Here is a 20,650-nt window from a genome sequence, read left to right on the forward strand (position 1 = left end):
AACAAAATGGATAGTAACTCTGGCTGTTGTTTACCTCCATTCATTAACACGTCATTCAAGGACATGCCTGTGCTAGTTTTACTCGATCCATTAAAAACTACTCTCAGTTTCGTACTTGTGCTTGTCTCCTTTGTTATAGAATGATGCGGAATGAAATAAGAATCAGCGGGGGCCTTGGAAGGTTCACAGTCCGCCACTGGTGTCATATGATTCAACGCAATGTACTCTTGCATGAATGACTGGTATTGTTCTAGTCTCTGGCTATCAACTCGAAGCCTACGCTCTTGACTAAGCAAACATTTCATCGCCTTATCCTTTGAATAACCTAACTCGTCGCGGTTGACCTTAAATGGTAAGCGTACGACGTACCGACCATCATCCTCACAATAATGTGTTCGTACGAAATGTTCCTCGCACAATTGCTCTTCTTGACTCGGCACTCGTAAGTTAGGAATCTCCTCCGATTCTAAAAAACTTATTCAGTGTTTCGTTCAGATCATTTTCTTGTACAACAATGTGATAAGAATACAGAGATTGTTGAGGTCTTTGTTGAGGAGTTTTGCCACAAACAACCCATCCCAAGCGGGTTTGAATAGCCACGGGTTCATTCATTCTCCCCTCTCTTCTTCCACTCATTAGTAACAATGGGAAAAGATCAGCCCCGATAAGCAACTGAATAGTGTCAGGTTTGTGATATGAAGGATCGGCAAGTTCAAGGTTTCGTAAATGTTTAAAACTCAAGAGTGTTTGGTACACACGCTTGTGGCACTGTGTTGGATATTTTCTTCACAATTAAGGGCGAGCAATGATAGGATCTGTCCCCGTTTTTAGAGAGTATGTTCAAATCAACAGTAGAGTGTGAATTGCCGGCATTTACACCCGAAATTCCAGTAACCGACACGAACACTTTTTTACGTTTCAAGCCTAATAATTGGGCTGCGTTCTCGCTCAAAAAGGACTTTTCACTAGCACTATCCAAAAGTGCTCGCAGGGAGTGAAGCTGATTTTGTTTATCCTTTACTCTCACAACAGCAGTCTGTAACAAGACACGCGTTGCGTCACACTGCGTATCAGCTGTTATGTGCGACACCACTTGCGGCGTTGCCAAGTTTCCACTTACCTTAGCTCTTTGCGAAGTTTCACGATTGATAGACGTGTGGTGAGACTTACCACAAGACCTACACGAGCCTGATTTACACCTATCCACAAAATGGGAATTATCAAGGCAGTTGAAACACAAGCCTTTCGATTTCACAAACACTTCCCTCTCTGGCACAGATAGGCTCATATATTCTTCACATTTACTCAAAAAATGCGATTCTCGACACATAGGGCAAGAGGACGACACGTGAAATGAATTAGCACTTCTAGCACTGGGTTCACTGTGGGGGGTGGGGGGTTTCCTTTGGGATCCTGGTTTCGGGTCCTTGGAAGATGCAGATGCTGCGAGCGCTCTCGCTCTGTTGTCCAGGAAGCCGCTCAGCTGTTCGAAAGTAGGAAGTTGCTCGGACGACACGCTCAGCTCCCATTGTTGCCTCGAAGTACTGTCCAATTTCTCCACTGTATGAAACACTAGGATAGCGTCCCAATGCTGCACTGGAATGTCCAACACACGTAAAACTCGAACACATTCTGTCGTCACGTCAACAAGCTTGCGTAAGCTGACAGCAGACTCAGTTTGTATTGAGGGTTGGGACACAGGCCGCTTAATTGTGTCGTTCACTAGCGCGTGTTTCTGTTCATATCTGTTAGTCAGAATGTCCCAAGCTTCTTTGTAATTCGAATCGGTTATCGCTATAGACTGTAACAATAACGCGGGTTCACCACGGACGCTCGATTTCAAATACTGCAGTTTTTGCGCGGGCGAAAGTGACGCGTTGTTGTGTACGGACGCCACGAACAAGTCTCTAAAAGAAAGCCACTGCTGCAGATTTCCTGTAAAAGTAGGCAAATCCAATCTTGGTAGACGCACATCACTCACTGTCTTTGTCTCGGTCACGGTAGTTTGCTGTTTTTTCGCGATGTATAACTTGGCCAATGCTTCATTGAGCCTGTCTTGCACTGAACCAATTTCCTCATCATATTGCTCAAACTGTGTGTCGGCCCACTTTTCAGAGATTTCACGGATCAGTTTTTGAGTGTCTTCTGTCAGTTGGAATGCTTTGTCTATGTACACTAAAACATTACCTTCTGTGAGATCATCTGCCGCCAATTTCTTCTCCAAACATGTGACGTCACGTTTGAGAAGACGTTTGTTTGAAAGTATTTGCTCCATATTTAAGTCTCAAAACACGTAAAGTACATACACGAAGATCACAGTCACACCCGGCAAGGATACGATGCACAGAATTGCTGGTAAGCACAAAAACACTGTCTCTCGAAGCTCAAACACAAAGCCGTTAATAAGGCGCACTTTCTCAGCGGGAACACAATGTTTGACCGTGCCGTAACGAATCGAATCAACCATTTATCCGGGCACAGGAGGACCATGAATAGCTTCCTAGTTCCTGGGTGTGTGGTTTCGCGTATGTCAGTTCACTCTGGTGCAAATGAAACATATATGTAGATTAACTTATACTTTAATAACATGAAGCACGTAAATAACACGATATATAATGCAGGTTTCCACACAAATGTACACGGATATGACGAGGCGTACAATACGTCGTCTCACGACTCAACTCGGACTCACACTGTGCATGCGCACACTGCATGGCAACAAGCTTAATAAGAATGATAATTCGTCTGAACACTCAGGGTGTCACATTTTGTAGCTACCAATTCAGTTTGTAACTGTCTACGTTGTAATCTCCCGTTGCTGGTCAGCTGGAAAGCTTGCAGTCTGTGTGCTATGGAATGTTTGGAAATTCTGGTATGAATTGTGGCCGTCTAGGCATTCAACCAAGCAGATTCCATTGCCAGGGAGCCCTCTGTCTATGTGCCTTGTACTGTTTGGAATAAATTTTTAGAGTTTGCAGTGTTCACCAGGATCTGTGGGAAACAGTGCTGACTCAACTCTATTTTCTATCATACTTAATAATTCTCTTCTCTCTTAAGGTGCGTTAATGGGAGACCTGTGTACTTAGTAGCTGCCACCCTGAGACCTGAAACCATGTACGGCCAAACCAATTGTTGGGTGAGGCCCGACATGAAATATATTGCCTTCAACACAGCTGGCGAGGAGGTGTTCGTGTGTACACGCAGGGCTGCCAGAAATATGTCCTACCAAGGCTTTACCAAAGTTGAGGGGAAAATTGATGTGATTCTGGAAATGACTGGTCAGGTAATGTCTCATATTCATGACTTAGAAGTTGATAACAATTTGTATTTATTTTCCCAGAGATAAGCAAGATAGTTCTTTTCACGTCAGTTAGTCTTTTGGTGGTTATTGTCAATATTGACATTTTTGTGGTGTTATCACATTTTCATTAGGGCTGAGCTGTTACCACTTGGAACTGATATCTTGACCAATTCCCCACGCATATCGATACTTGAAAATTGTAACAAAATTCAAAGTATTTTTTGAATATTTATGAATGTTATACTATAAGGTTTTCATTGAGAGTATATCATATCTGTCTGCCCATTTTGCTTTTAAAATACACATGAGATAAATAATCATTTAATCACGAAATCCATTTTTCCTCACAATGTTGTTGCAAAAGTAATGAAAATTTTACATTTTTTGCACAATTTCCAGAATATTTAGACTGTGAAGCATCAGTTTTGCAGACTTGAAAAAAAGTTTCAACCAGTGTTTCTGAGTAAATCCCTACCGAATCCCTCCTTCCTATTTTTTTTTTAAAAAAATAGTTTTCTTAATTGCATTTAGTTCCTCCATATACATTTATTGCATTTAGTTGCATGAGCCTCTACCAAAATTCTACATTGAATTTTTCATTCTTTACTTCAGCTCAAGTTGAGAGAGAGAGAGAGAGAGAGAGAGAGAGAGAGAAATGAGAGAGAGAGAGAGAGAGAGAGAGAAAATGAGAGAGAGAGAAAATGAGAGAGAGAGAGAGAATGAGCATGAGCATGCATGCATGAGGAAAAGTCACCGGACTCATACTATATTAACATAGATCTTAGTGCGATTGTGATATTAAAGAAGATAAGATAATAAAGAAAACAAATGCACAAAATGAAATGAGCTTTCCGTGTTGACCTATATGATGCACCAAGTTGTTGGCGCAGGGATGCAGAAATGTGTTGTTGAACAAAGCGAGCAAAGGCTTCTGTCACTACACAGGGCCTACCTGACCTTTGTCCTCCACACTTCCTGTTTCCCTAAGGTGCTGTACAAGATCATACATGGCACTCTTGCTCGGTACAGGATCATCGGGATACAGTCTTCTCCACTTTTCCACACACAAAGTATAGGTCTTCAGCTCAAAGTAAGCCTCCAACAAAGCAACACGATTCTCACGATTAAAAACCATCTTGTGCTGCGCAGTCAACAAACAGCGACTGTTGCAGTTACAACACCAGACTCACTTTCAAAATAGGCTCCTCCCCTTCCCAAGGGTTGTCCAAACAAGCCGTGCACATTTGGACCTACGGAAGGGAACCAAACTTTGAAAATAATTTTTGATTTTTTAAACTTTCAGTCTGGCGACTTTTTGCTCACCCTGTACTTAATGTGATTACAGTAGCACCTAAATGTGACCTCTCCCATTTAAGCTGCCAAAATCTGGTTTCGGGTACTTTCATGTATCTTTCGCTATTCGTGAAGAATTCACATGCAGATTTTAATATCTAAGGCCATATTAAATAGCTATTTAATATATGTTTATAGACCATTATTTATAAGATTAGTTTGTTTTTTAATTTTAAGGTTTTTATAGGTCTCGTATGCTGATTTGAAAGTAATCTGCTCCCAAACCCTGCTCATACTGTACTTGTATGTTGTTGAATGTAAGACTATATCATTCTTTATGTTTTATAGCATAGATTATTACAGTAATGGTACATGGAAAATATAAAATATAATAAATATTAATTATATATTTATTGGAGCGTAGGAAACCGAAACTATGAGGGTATTACCTGAATTTGGTAATAAAAATGTTAACACCTTGTGAAAATGCTAACTGTTAAGACATTGTATTTTCTCCATTCTTTCCATATTTCAAATTCTATACATTCAAAGATATTGTGCAGGGTGCCATTATAAAAGATAATGATGAATTTTCATCCAAGCCCATTCATTGTACAGTGATGGTGTAGTCAGTTTAACTAATAATAGGACTAGTAACTTCAGACATTATTCATACTGTAACCAAGCTTTGAAAAATTAACTTGCCAAGTTTGATGCACAGGTAAACTTTTTTCTTTCTTGAATATGTTTGTTCGGGAGATATTAAATACAACCATATTTTCACTTTTTTATTTTTATCTGTGTTTAGTGGACTCCAAATTATTTTAATATTGTATACGAGAGGACACATGACAACAATACAATAATATTACACATTGAACTGAAAATTTATTTAAATATATCTGAAAAGGCCAAGGGAATTTCTGGTACTGTTTGTTTGAAAATGGAGCACCATAGGTATGTCGTACTGTAGTAATTGGCCTTCTACTCCCTGTCGTAATGATGTTTACTTGATTTTCCTGCAGGACATATTAGGGGTCTCACTAAAAGCTCCCCTGACTCTGAATGAAGTGATATACGCATTGCCAATGCTGACCATCAAAGAGGACAAAGGAACCGGTGTAGTCTCTTGTGTCCCTTCCGATTCTCCAGATGACTATGCTGCCCTCAGGGACTTACAAAAGAAACAGCCTCTCAGGGAAAAGTATGGAATTGCAGATGAAATGGTTCTACCATTCCAGCCAGTAAGTATTTTATATGTATACTTATTATTATTTTTTGTTGTTGCGCAATATTTCTAAGACATCACTTACAGTTTGATGTAATGTTTTGACACTTCTTACTCCACCTAAAATATGTTCAGTGTGTTCGTACAATATTGTTTCAGTTATCGGTGAATTATATAATGAATGGAGCACCATGTGAATACAAGGACCTACAGTTTGAAAGAGGAATCTGAACCACTATTCAATATGCCTCTGAATGCATTTGCCCCCTTAATGTATGTAACCAGTATATGGCAATGATTTTTTTTATGTACAAAAAGGAGCTGTGTAAAATCAGTACAAATCAATAACAAGCATAGAAACTAGGGCTGAGTCGATACCACTTTGAACTGATACCGATTCTGATACCCACCAATACCGATACTGATACTTGCGTAAGATCCCAACTCGATATCGTGTATAATCTAGCACGAACTTCTACAGGGTAGAACACTATGCGTGCATAATTCCAAATTTAAAATAACAAGGGTTATATTATATATATATTACACATACACACACAAGATTATTTGGCAATTTACCATCCCCGGACACAACAGCTAAAACTAACAGTAAAGCTGTAATGTGAAATAATTAGTAAACAAAATGTAAGAGTGGAATAAAAATTTACCAGTCTCTTGCTTCTATATCAGCCGATTGACTTCAGTACATTGATATTCCGAAGTGACTTTGCTTTCGATATACTTTCGGCAAATGATTTCAAGAAAAATTAAATGCATAGTTCTATCGCTTTGCATGCGAAAAAATCCAAACCCATCTCTACACTTTCTAGAAACTAACTGCCGTCATCTGTCGTTGAAAGAAAATTATTTTCCTGCCACGTTCCTTGTGCTGAAACATGCCTGCTGAAAGCCAGTTGGGACAAACGAAAGCCTAAAGTTGGAAAGAAAAAGGGGGATTAAGCCAGGTTTTTGAATTTTCAGAAAAATGCTATGTAGTATGTCTGAGACACGTCCACCACTTTCATGGACAATGACCTTTTTGACTACGGGAAGTCTCTAAAAACAGAGATGTCTGCAAACAACGAAGAGAATGGAAGAATTAGCCACAGTGTATCGTTGGCTTTCGGGACCTCAATGGGTTTATTGTTACACGATACCACATCTGTACGAATAAAGCCTGATACACTTCAAAGAGAACTGAACTCTATGGGGATAATTTCACGTTACGCTTGATTTGCAAGATACTTGACCGCGAGTCTTATCTGCATATGGATCTTTATATCACGTACTTGCTGTTGCCAGAAACGTGAGTACAGGTTCATTTAATAAATGCACAACTATTTTTATTTATTTCAAAACCAAAGGTAAGTTCGAAAAGATGTATGAAACTTTGAAAGGAAAAAAATGATCCTGGCCGTGCCTCTAGCGACTCAAAAACAATGGTATCGGTGCAAAAATATTAACCAATACTTACTGATACCCCTGGGATGTGCTGATACCGATACATCGGCATTGACTCAGCCCTAATATAAACCATATTTAAATGCCAGTTTTGTGTACTTAATTGTACGGGATGATTCACATAAAACTAACACATTTCAGTCATGTCTTACTTCCATAGGAATACATCTTAATGCTCCATGTTAGTCTCGCATGACGCGGGACATCTGGAAGATTCCACGTTCTCAAGAGAGTACGCATCTGTGCTGGATTTGGTAGCTTTCGTCGCCATATTGTCTCGGTCACTGTGAAAATGCAGTACACACTATGAATTTAATGGTGTTTGTTGACCAATTGAATAACAAGGATATTTCAACAGCTTGGCCTCACATGCTATACATCAAATGAGTTCTTGACGCTGATCCAAAGTGTCTTTCAGGACCGAATAATTCCCTGAAAATTATGGCCACCGACATTTCCTGACTTGATCCACCTCCCTCAATGTGGTGCTTGGCAGGTATCTTAAGAAAACTGTGTATGCCACATGCCCTTGGACATTGAACAAATAGAAGGAGAGCATTACAAATTATATCACTGGTATTGACAACAGCCTACTCAAACGAATGATCAGGAACATGGACTGACGTGTCCAACTGTGTCTTCAGGAGGTGGAGGTTAGGGGAGGACACTTTCAGCATGCAATGTAAAAGTTATTAAACTACCATATCTGTGCTACATTTCAGATGCAATAACATGTTACCAGCTTTATTCTCGTTCGCATACATTGATAATAAAATGTGTCAGTTTTATATGAATCACCCTGTATATTCTTCATGGAAATATTCAATTGGTAAAAGCCTGCCCCTGTGGCGGACTGGTTAGCACATCGCGCTACGACACCAGGGGTCCCGGGTCCGAATCCTGGCATAGCCATGGATATTTGTGAGTGTCCATTCATCAATTTCATCATACCATCACTCATCCCCATCTTCGCAAATTAGCCAAAGTGGCACAAAAAGTGAAGTTAAATAAAGAAAATCAAATCACAAAATGAATTGGTAAAACATCAATAAGATACCTTTATATCATGCAATATCAACACAGAATTCAGATTAATGTGTTCTTAATAATTACCAAGTAATAATTTGGAAGGCATGGAAAGTGAGAACTAAGATTATTATTGAAAAACACAAAAGTTAGTTGCAGATTGCCAGATTGCAGAATTTGCCAAAAAGAGATTGTGTTTCTGAAAGTTTCTCATGAGCTGATGCAATGTATGTTATGAAGGCTAAATCCATTAAATTTTATTACTCCCAGGAATTTTAAAGAACTGATAAAATTTTAACATTTTTGTGATAACTTAGGATATCTGCATTTGCACTTGGTAAAACAGATTAAGACTTACATCATGTAGAGCTGTTTTATGACCATAGATATCATATCCTAGTAATGTCTGCTGTCCTTGTAAATTGAATTTTGTGCTCAGAGATATTAAGTAGAAATTCAAATGAATGGTGCTAATTGAAATACCTTACTACATTTTACTAAAACAATCTTTATTTGATGGGGTCAAATAAAGAAAGCATCTTTGCAGGGGGATAAAAGCAAAAATTAGGATGTTATACACAGAAATAGCATATTGGTTCCGTGCGTGTTACTAACAATAAACAATGTTCGCCCCATCTAATACATGATAAGAACATCAAAGAAAGGGATCCGAAAACGGGGCTTGCAGAGCATATAATAAACAGTGGGCATAGAATAATAAAAAGAGAGGTTATCAAAAGAAGTAATAGTAAATTGGATAGGAATGTATACGAAACGGTATTCATATACGCGGGACACAGAAATAAACTGAACCGGGATGAGGGCAATTTAGATGACGTATGGATTAGCTTTTTTAAAAAGTGGGACAATTTGAATAATAAAAGTGCCCCGATAGGCTTCCATGTCACATTGGAGGTAAGGAAAGCAGCCGAGGTGGAACGGGAATTCTCCTTGGATTGGTGACGAGGGGAAGAAAAAGAGAGGGGGATCTCTCGAGGGAGGGGAAGTACCACTCCGCTGCGCGGCGCCATCTGCCCGCACGCTTCACCTTGACAGGGAGTTTAGGCTCTCAACGGCCACTCCAGTTTACCGTAGCGGTGGTTTTAACATGTTTTATTGTGAGTTTTAAGGGGTTTTTAGCAAAGTGGTTTTAATTCTGTATGGGTCAAGCACTATGAAGCGTTTTTAACCCAAACCTTTCACCCAGTATCCTTACATGACACTTCTCTTACGTGGCTTGATATTCCGAGCCGAAAACGACAACCTGAGGAAGGAAGCAGTAAATCTTCCGAAACGTCGTTCACATAAGAATACATACTCACTTGCGTAAGTAGACCAATTTGAATACTCTAACGTATTTTTGTTTATACATAGAAAGATCTAAAATATTTCAATACTGCTTTGGTTTCTCATAATTATGCAAACAAAGTTCCTACATATTAAAACCTGCTTCATTTACCCCCTTGTACAGTGACTGACACTTCTGGGTTGTAATGATCCCATTAATTTCCACTGGGATTGTTACAACCCAGATGTCAGTGGCCCTACATGATCTTGTACATATAAATTAATAGTTAATATAATTTGTTAGTTACATTGAAACACATTTTGTTTAGTTATACACCTGACTTCATGTAGTGCCTACCTAGTGAATGAAAATTTGACAATTTTCTCAAATGTACATTACAAAGGATGGAAGTCCTGTTCGAATCTACTTCTTTACTCTCGATGCAACGCTATAGGAACATGTAATTCTGTAGACCAGAATTATTTCTTTTTTCTAAATTCCCAAACTAATTAAATACAGTAAAACCTCATTAATCCGGACCCTGATAAGCCAGACTTCACTTAATCTGGACATGTGGAAAAAAAGAGAAAAAAAACAGGATGCAAGGTTTTAAATGTGGCTAGAAGTCAACAAGAGAACTTCCGAAGGAAAAAGCAGTCAACCACTGATGAAATTCTGTTTCCAGCTGACTTTGAACTATACTGTATAGTGTATTCAGGCCTATCCCCTTTACATACACCATAATAAACGTGTTTTGTTGCTATAAACTGTGTTTTAATGCAGTTTCTACTGTACTTTTAGGTTACTTAAGTTAATCCGGGCTTTCGTTAAACTGGTCAACTTATCCCCTACCATTAGTCCAGATTAATGAGTTTTTACTGTAGAAGAATGCATTGAAAATTGTTGTTTAGTGTAATTCAAAGCTATGTAATTGGTGTCATAGTCTTCTATTGTTAATTATTAACAGAACTCATGTGCATCACCCATTGAGTTTGAGTTAATGGTTATGTGGCTAATTTGGTGAAAGGTAAAGTGACCCCCGAATTTCAATGAAAAAAACATAAAAATCTGGAGTTTTCCCCCTCTTCCGCTATTTTGGGGAGAAGGCACAAACCTTAGTATTCTCTTCATAGAATGGACGTTTCCAAAGAGATTGAAACATGTTTCATGTTCCTGAGTACCATACAAGTTGAATAATGAGTCAAAATGTGAAACTCTGTTCGGAAATGTGGCATAGATATGTTGCGGAGAGGGGAGGTTGGTCATCAGTATGAATTTCACAGGCTTGATCCAGACCTGTGTCAGAGTTTCCACCCAAACACAAGAGTATGAAGGTCCAAAAAGAACATTCATTTCGTATTCAGCACCATGATACCATATGGTATCATCGGGCCAGTACGACCTTACTCTGATGATACCATATGGTATCATCGGGGGAGTAAAGGTTAAGCCTATAAATATTCCGTGGAAAATGCATTGAATTATGATTTTTTCTTGTCCGTATGTGAGTAGTAAGGGAACTTGTCAACAGATGGAGGGGATAAGAGCGGGTGGCACCGTCCGATAGTTGTCGGACGTCGTAGTAAGGCATTTTGTTGGGCAAACTGAAGGAACATGGAAACAAATAGGTTCCATTGATACATACTATTTTTGTCGAATATCGCCACCCGACAAAGTATCTCAGTACAACATGCGATAGAAATTGCATGGACTGCAATATCCAACAAAAATCGCATGCATAAACAAGAAGAGCTTTAGACTGCAAATATGCTGCTGGAATTTTATTATTCTTCTGGCTCACTTCACCTTATTTAATGTAGCAGTGCTTACGAAGGTTTTCTTTCATCATCCTGACGTATTACTGGTTTCGCACAAGTTAACATACGTTTACAATGACATTGCACTATTCTTAGATATCAAGAAGAACCCAACCAAATACATCATGAAAAAGTGAAACATAAATCTGCATTGGTGAACATTATAAAAATTGGCAAGTTCATGCTCCCAACCTCAAATTTACTGCAACAGTAGTATTGCAATGAAATTAATGCCAGTCTCTTTCCTGTCTGTTTAAACTCGTGAGAGATGGTCATTAATCTATCACTGAGTGAAGTTAATGTCCAATATTATGAAATAAAATGCTATGTGAGAGATGGTCATTAATCTATCACTGAGTGAAGTTAATGTCCAATATTATGAAATAAAATACTAATAATAAATATGTAAATATTTTAATATCATATTTACTCGAATCATTCAATCATAAAAGCAAATCACTTTCTTCAAGAATCGATTTTTCTCTGCCAGCCCTGCTAAATTTTCACTTTCCATCTACTGATTTATACGAGGGGTGGCCAGGAAGTAATTTCCAATTAGTAGGGACATTGATTTTTCGCGAACGCCAAAACCGTGAAAAATGGTAATTGCTGCGAAGTTATGTTTAGGAATGTGCAGTGATGTCTGGACACAATTTTCACCCGTTCGAAATATTGAAATAATGCGAATTGTTGGCATTTTTAGCGATTTTTTTTAAAGAAATGTCATAAAACAACGAAAAATCGTATGAAATCCATCATTCTTGCCTTTTCTAGGCCATGTTTGTGTAGATAGAACATGCAAGTTTTCCAACATTTCACTCAAGAGTAAACTATAGTTATACGCACATTGAATAATTCCGACAGCCACATTAAATCATGTATTTCCCACAATTTTTTCAACTTCTATCAAAACCATTTGCTTCACAGAGCAAAGTGGCAGGGTTCTAACAGGAGATCGAGTGCGTATCTACCGCCACACGGGAGCCACATATGAAGCTGGTACCTTGAGGAAACTTTGAGGGATAAAGGTAGCCAGGAGCATGGTGCTGATCACATCACCCCTACCTTCAGCCATGATCAGGAAAGTGTGGGGCCCTAACTACACACCGCTGCTATACACCTTCATGGAAACATGCAGGGGAGCACTTTACTTTTACTTCCTCAAAAATCTGTTGCAACATATCAAACTGTCACAAAAATACGTAGTCCATTTGACCTACAATTTAAAATAATAGTTTAAAGCACAATCTAGTATTACGTTTCAGTATATTTGGCAGATAAATGTTCTAAAACAAAATCGCGAAATCGCGAACAAGTCAAAAAAAGATAATGCCAATTTTTGGTGCCATAATGTATCAGTATCTGTCACGTGAGATTGATTGATTTTAATTTTTTGGGTGCGTCGCCACTTATGGTCATTATGCATCCTTAAGTATATATGGGGAAAATTCCATTATCTAAAATCCTTACCTTAAAATTAAAAAGGGGGTATGGAAAATAACTTTCCCAAAATAACTTTCAAGATATCAGACTCTCACGAAGAGGCGTAAGCCATGTGACTTACAATTTGCAACAATAGTTTTAAAACATCATGAAGGTATAATTTCAGATATTTGCCAGAAAATGCACTAAAATGAAAATGTGAATTTTGGGAAAAATAACACCGAATAGTAAAAAATAAAAAATAAGAAAATACACAAATTAAAAAAAATGACAAAATATCAAGGTCCCTACCGATTAGGCATTAATAAAACAAGAATATCAGTTGTAATTTATTTCATTAGTGTCACTGAGTCCTAACCTAATTTTCGGCATAATTACCACCGTTGTTCTGGCATTTGTCGTAGCATGGCATTAAATTTTGTATGCCCATGGTATGTGTGTTTGACATCAAAGACTGGAACTATCTCTACCGCAGTGTAGCTGTCAAATCCTTGCCCTGCCAGAAACCTATTCAGTTAAACAAAGAGATGAAAGTCGGTACATTCAAGGCCAGGGCTGTACAGGGAGTGGTCCAAGATCTCTCACCTGAAGTGATGCAAAGGGCCCATGTGTACTCTGCTGTATGCGGTTGTACAAATTCGATTGGCCTTCCGTGAATTGTCTGCACCATCGTCTGACCATACTATCACTCACGACGTCTGGTCTGCACACCTCACACGATTGCTGCTGGCTCTGTGCTAAATTGTGAGCATGCAATGTAGGCTACATCGCAGTTGGTGGGATACTGTATGAGAGCTGCAATCTTTAACCTAGAACTGTCCTAAAACGGCTGCATTGCAACTGTACCAGATTACAGCTACATGCCACTTCTTCCAGCCTGCATGTGTGTGTGTCGCTCTCTGACCACTTGTGCTGCGTATAGGCACCATTGGAACTTTTTTCAGGATGCCCCTCGTACATGAACTTTCAGAAGTTTTGTTTATTAGTGTTCCTATTTTAATTTGTGGTTAGCTAAATCAGGTACCTATACAATGCAATTCTGTAAATTCCTTGCGTTAAATTTCTAATACCTACATACCCTTTTCGTCAGCATTAATGGTATAACTGCATGTTGTCAGTTTCACAGTACTTCACTTGGATATACTGTACTGAAGCAGAAATCCCATTGATAATGTAAGGAAATATGACACTTTATTTTGTTCGATTCAATTGTTTCACTTATATGCAAGAGTCAAGTTGTTTGCTTTACAGAAAAGAGAGAAGTAGCTTTAAGTCAATTTCATAGAAGATAATATTGGTACTTAACAAAACCATACATGGATCTGTGTGAATTCATTATTTCTATTTGCAAAAACATCGATTTAGTTTAGTTTGTAATTATCAGGGAAAGGTGTAAATTTTGTCCTGGAAAACCTGGAAAAGTCGGAATTTCATTTCTGCTTGTTTGTACCCACCCTGTATAACCTCCGCCTACACCAGGCCCTGGTCAACCGTAGATATCCCTCCATCCTGGTCACCAAGCAAATATCGCGAGCTGTCTCACACACCACTACCACCAAGAAACCTGCTGTCACCAACCCACCTGCACTCGTCACCCAATATCATCCCCACCTAACAAAATTGGGCACACGCTTCACTCTCTTCTCCCCATTCTCCACAGTGCAACATCTGTGGGAGCTTCTACCTGGGGGAAACATCCACAGCCCTGAACCTTTGCATCAACAACCACCCCTCCTCCACACTAAACCTGGACTTTGCTGTTGCCATTCACACCAATCACCACAATATTCCTTTTAATGACTGCTTCCAGGTTGTGATCGTCCACTCCTTGCCCCAATCCACCAACACCTCAATACGTAGAAGATGGGAGAGGGCCTACATATCGACCATGAATGCAACCTCACTCCCAGGCCTGAACTAGGCCACCCAGTAAATCCCCTCATCCCCTAATCTCACCCTCACCACCACCTTCCCCCCCTCCCCACCACTCACAGTTTTCGACAAGCCTGGCGAAAGAACCACCTATATTTTTTGTGGCACTGTCAACACTTTTTTCGGGACACCCCTCCCCTCTCTCATATGTAGTCCATTTGTGATTTGCTTTTTTAACTAGCGTAGAACTACTACCAATTCTGTTGCCAACAATTTGTGCTGTTACAGTTACTTGAACATTATTGAACTTTAAAATTGTCCTCATAGTTGGAAGTGTCAATATCCGTCAGTTATGATTGAAAATATTTGTAGATTCAGTTAGAGATAGTCATAATAATAATAATTCTTGACAAGTGTCCGTGTTAGCTCACTCATGCTCATGCAAGAAAAGTAAGATATGTACTTGTAGCAGTTGATAAGCAGATATCCAATGTTTCAGTCTTACAAATGAGGATCGTCATCAGCAAAATGTAAGAAGAAGGAAATTAAAATCTGGGAATGATTAAAGTCAGTTTGTGGTGTGCATAAAAGTAAAAAAAATCACTTGTGCGTTGCTATTGGAAATCAAATGTGTCACATGAAACAGACACTTGAGGAAAAGTGGGAATGTAATCAAAATGTCCATCAGCTATTCATTGATTTTAAAAAAGCACATGATTCTGTTAAAAGGGATAAATTATATAATATTAGTTGAGTTTTGAATACCAAAGAAGCTTGCTAATATGATAAAAGTATGAATATAAATTAAGAGTATTTGAAAATAAAATTCTGAGGAAGGTATTTGATCGTAATAGAATGACGAGACAAGTGAGTGGACAAGATTATACAATTTATAACTGCATAATTTTATTCCTGTCCAGATATTATTAGAACAATCAAAATCAAGAATACTTTGGTGGGCAGGCCATGAGGCACGAATGGGGGGAGAGGAAAGAGGAGTTTACAGGATTATTGTTGGGAAACCTGATAGTAAGAGACCTGTAGGAAGACCAAGTTGAAGATGGAGGGATAATGTTGAGATGGACCTAAAGAAAGTCTGTAGGGATGAAAAAGAGTTGATAGATCTTGTCCAGGGTGTTGTGTGGCTTGTGTTGCTGCAGCCATAAACCTTCGTGTTTAAGAAGGCTAGAGAGTTAGTTAGTTGCTATTGGAGAAAATCAGAAGCTGTGTTTTCTAAGCATATTTGCAGCCCAACGTTTACAAGTAAATTGATGTTGCTCCAGTTCGTGTACAATTAATAGAGGCACATATTTTTATTTTTGGTTAATAAAAAAACAAAATTTCGGTACAAAAACGGAGTAAATTTTGGGTTCAAAAGCGGTAAATAAAATAAAATATCGGTGTCATAGCGGTGAAAAATTGGATGAAAAGTGGTATATAAAAAGACATTTTGGTTTTAAAATTGTGAATATAATCTTAAATTTGATTTAAAAACTACACTTATTTCACAGAATTAACATTTCACTTCTAATAGCACATTTATGTAGTTATCAGAGTATTAAGTTATTTCTGTGTAAAGGAGTCCATTTTTGCTTCTCCAATATTAACAGCAGAATTAATAACTTTTCCGGGAATTGCATAACTCTCAGGATAATTCAGACCCCAGAAGGTGTCGCGTCGGTGAATAAACCCTGAATTTCGTGTTTGAGTTAATTTCGCTTTTTGCAGTTCATTTTGCATTATTTCGTGACAAAACATGGTCACAAAATGCATCTCACACCTTTCAAAAACATGAAAAATTAACACTACAATGTGTTTTTTCAAATTTCGATTTTTTGTCAAAAAAGAAATATGCATGCCTCTAACAATTAACATATCTTTCATCCAAATGTTGGGGGATACAATTTGTGAAAATTTGCTGTTTGTTTTTTATTTATAATTTTGACGTCTCATTGATTTAAGTTGTTTTTTTGTGAAATGTCCATATGGTTTCTATATTGTCTTTCTTTCTTTCTTGCTAGATTCCTGTCATTGATGTGCCTGAGTATGGGACTCTGATCGCCAAGACTCTCTGTGAACAGCTGAAAATTCAAAGCCAGAATGACAGAGACAAGCTGATAGAAGCAAAGGAAATAGTATACTTGAAGGGTTTCTATGATGGGGTAAGTAATGTAAAGTGCACAATTTAATAAGATCAGATCAATTTGTATTTTTTTTTGTAATTTATGTACATAGTGAAAAGGCTAAAGAATAACAAAGCACCTGGCATTGATTTAATACCAGCTGAATTAATTAAATATGGTGGGGATTCGTTAATATGTGAAATTCATAAATTAAATTGTTTAATATGGAATAAAGAAGAAATCCCTCAACAGTGGAAAGAATCCATAATTGTTCCTGTGTTTAAAAGAGGTAATAAAGTGAACTGCAATAATTACCGTGGAATTTCTCTACTCTCAACAACATAACCTAGGTAAAATATTATCTAACTAACTAACTCTCTAGCCTTCTTAAACCCGAAGGTTCATGGCTGCAGCAATACAAGCCTTCCATCTGTCCCTATCTTGAGCAAGAATATTATCTAACATTCTTTTATCAAGACTAACCCTATATGCTAATGAAATTATACGTGATTATCAATGTGGATTTAAACGTAACAGATGAAATTTTTTACATCAGACAGACTTGAGAAAAAGTGGGAATATAATCAAAATGTCCATCAGCTATTCATTGATTTTTAAAAAGCGTATAATTTAGTCAGAAGAGATAAATTGTATAATATATTAGTCAAGTTTGGAATACCTAAGAAGCTTTTTAATATGATAAAAGTATGCACCAGTGAAACAAAGTAAAATTCGTGTGGATATTAATATGGCTGACAAATTTGTAATTCATGATGGGTTAAAACAAGGAGATGCATTATCTGCATTGTTCTTTAATTTTGCATTAGAATATGCTGTTAGGTAGGTAAAAGAAACTAAGAAAGGACTAAAATTAAATGGTGTGACTCGGCTGTTAGCATATGCAGATGATGTAGACTTACTGGGGGATGATGTAAATACAATTAAGAATAATGCTAAAATATTTTTCAAAGCAGCTAAAGAGATAGATTTGGAAGTTAGCAAAGAGAAAACTAAATATATGCTTCATGGTGGTTGCGGTAAATGCGGTTTAAAATTACTTACGTACGAAATTTAGAAGATTTCATACTTCCGCATTGCACAATTTAATGGTTCAATCCCATTAATTTCGAAGATCCACTGTCTTCATTCATAAAAGGGTACGGCGTTTGAAGCGGAGATAAAAACGCCGTACCCTTTTGTGAATGAAGACAGTGGATCTTCGAAATTAATGGGATTGAACCATTAAATTGTGCAACGCGGAAGTACGAAATCTTCTAAATTGCACGTAAGTAAATATATGCTTACATGCCGAAAGCAAGTGTTAGGTAATAATCAAAATCTACTTATTGATAACAACTCGTTTGAACCAGTTTCCAAATTCAAGTACTTAGTAGTAATACTAACAAATGAAAATGATATTAAAGAGGAAATAAGAAGCAGGCTTAATTCAGGAAATGCATGTTACTTTTATCTTCATAAACTTTTGTCTCATTGTTTAATATCTTAGAAACTAAAAGTTAAAATATATAATATATAATATTATATGGATGTGAAACTTGATCCCTTACAGTGAAAGAGGAACATAAATTGTGAGTATTTGAAAATAAGATCCTTAGGAAAATATTTGGACCTAAAAGGGATGAGGAGATAGGTGAGTGGAGAAGGTTACATAATTTGTATTCATGTCCAGATATTATTAGAATAATTAAATCAAGAAAATTTAGGTGGGCAGGCCATGTTGCATGAATGGGAGAGGAAAGAAGAGTTTACAGGATTCTTGGTGGGAGACCAGTAGGAAGACCAAGATGAAGATGGGAGGGATAATGTTGAGATGATTCTAAAGGAAATCGGTACGGGTGGAAAAGAGTATATAGATCTTGCTCAGGATATGGAAGGCCTGTGTTGCTGCAGCCATGAACCTTTGGGTTCAAAAAGGCTGAGAGCTAGTTACTTAGTTATGTACATAATTTGTGTTAGAGTATGCATGCATTTCAACTTTTTCTTACTTGTAGTAAATGCAGTAATTACTTGGATAGGCAAGAATACCATGAGACGATTGTATCAGCCTCATGTGTTAATTTTGTACAGCTGATGGATAACTTTGAAGTCACATGGGGTTTCTAAATTATTCACAAATCTTCTAAACTGTTATAACTGTATAAATAACTACTTGTAAAAGTTTAATGTAAAATGTCAGTACAAATTAAATTTATTATAACTAGGGCTCGGAAGTTGATGACCTGTAGAATGACCTAAAAATAATTTTCTCTCTTTCATAATGAAAGCTTGTTTTTTTTTTTTCATAAATTGCAAGAGAATATTTGAGTAATTCGATAAAGTCCCTTGGTTGGATGTTTTAAACTACCGATGCAAAGGGAAAGAAGGTATTAAGTGACAATGTAATTTTCTTATAAGGTTTTTCTGTAAAAGTCACTTGCCTACTTTCAGTGGGGGTCTTGCACGATGCAATAGTCAGTCAGCATTCAAAAATACAGTTGTTGCACGTTCATCAGATTATAATTTTTTTCACATTATGACTAATTTTATTTTAAAATCACAGATTAAAGCAATAATATTGACCAGCAGCGGAACCTCATCGTAGGCTTCACCCAAAATATTTATCTTTGCTTGAGTGCTTTAGGAAAAATAAATGTATTACCACAATTAATTCTTTAATCAAGTGCCAAAGATTTCAGTTTTGCATTGACCATATATTCGATTAATGGTATACTTGCTAGAAATGCATTGTTATGAAATTGAACCTTTATCCGCTGGACCTCTCGCACCCCTGTATTCTCGTTCATGCCGGCACATTTTCAAGCACCCACTTTTCAAACTTGTCGCGGAGTACAAATAAATCGTAACTCAAGAAATTGGCCAGGGGTTCACATGTGGTAGAAATTTCGACCAGTCAACCGCTAAAAGTTAAATATGTAAGTTATGCTAGCAAATGGATATAAAATAAAAAAAAGCAACAGGGAAGTACCAAAAAGAAACTCTGAAATGGTTTTAAAAAATGGCAAAAAACACTGAAAATGATCGTACCGAAAAATCCAAATAAAAGTAATGTTTTCTGGTTCTTACTGAAGGAAAACAAACTACTATCAAGTTTAACATTTAACAAGTTTCAAGATCCAGAGGAAAAAAAAAACAGATGATTTTACATCAATTTGCGATTCCTAATTATAACAATTGTTGTTATTTTTCACCTTGAATTCTTTAAAAAATTGTCTTCAATGGTATCTGGATCATAGGGTAGCCATCATGTAATATAAACATCACATGAAAATAGTAGGGCTGAACCGATACCACTTTGAACCGATACTGATTCTGGTACTCTCACCAATTCCCACAGATACCGATACTTGAAAATTACAAAAATTAAAATTTGTTCAAAATATCGACCAATATTGGTGTGTAAATATTCTTCTCCAATTATGTGCATCAGTTTACCAAGAAATTTGCTTTAGAATATTCAAGAATTACGTCAGAATATTATAATAGATGTCATACAATCAAAAAATACAGTTTTTCGTGCAAAATAGAAATAAAGTTTGAATTTTGCATAGCATTTTTGTGGACACCGTGAAAGGTCAACATGCCAGAAAAGTATGAGTGTATAAATTCCAACCAATACTTTCCGATACCAATACCACTGGTATCGGCCAATACAGACATATCAGCATTGATATCAGCTCAGCCCTAGTAAATACTGATTATTCTGTTCTTGGATAAGACTAAATACATTTTATCAATGATGAATAAATACAACCGCACACTGGCCACAATATTCATTAA

At 37.3% G+C, this 20,650-nt stretch overlaps 1 protein-coding gene across 1 annotated transcript in view; it reads left to right on the forward strand.

Annotated features, from left to right (window-relative positions):
- The window catches only part of LeuRS (Leucyl-tRNA synthetase), a 94,997-nt gene that overhangs the window by 21,407 nt on the left and 52,940 nt on the right, over nucleotides 1–20,650 (forward strand). The window contains exons 6-8 of the mRNA XM_083122752.1: nucleotides 3,058–3,283; nucleotides 5,620–5,838; nucleotides 16,751–16,891. Coding sequence (XP_082978878.1) covers nucleotides 3,058–3,283; nucleotides 5,620–5,838; nucleotides 16,751–16,891 — 586 coding nt within the window. The remainder of the gene's footprint in view (nucleotides 1–3,057; nucleotides 3,284–5,619; nucleotides 5,839–16,750; nucleotides 16,892–20,650) is intronic.

The sequence above is a fragment of the Lepisma saccharinum genome, chromosome 5 (genome assembly GCF_977018435.1).
Source record: "Lepisma saccharinum chromosome 5, izLepSacc3.1, whole genome shotgun sequence".
NCBI classification, from domain to species: Eukaryota; Metazoa; Arthropoda; class Insecta; order Zygentoma; family Lepismatidae; genus Lepisma; species Lepisma saccharinum.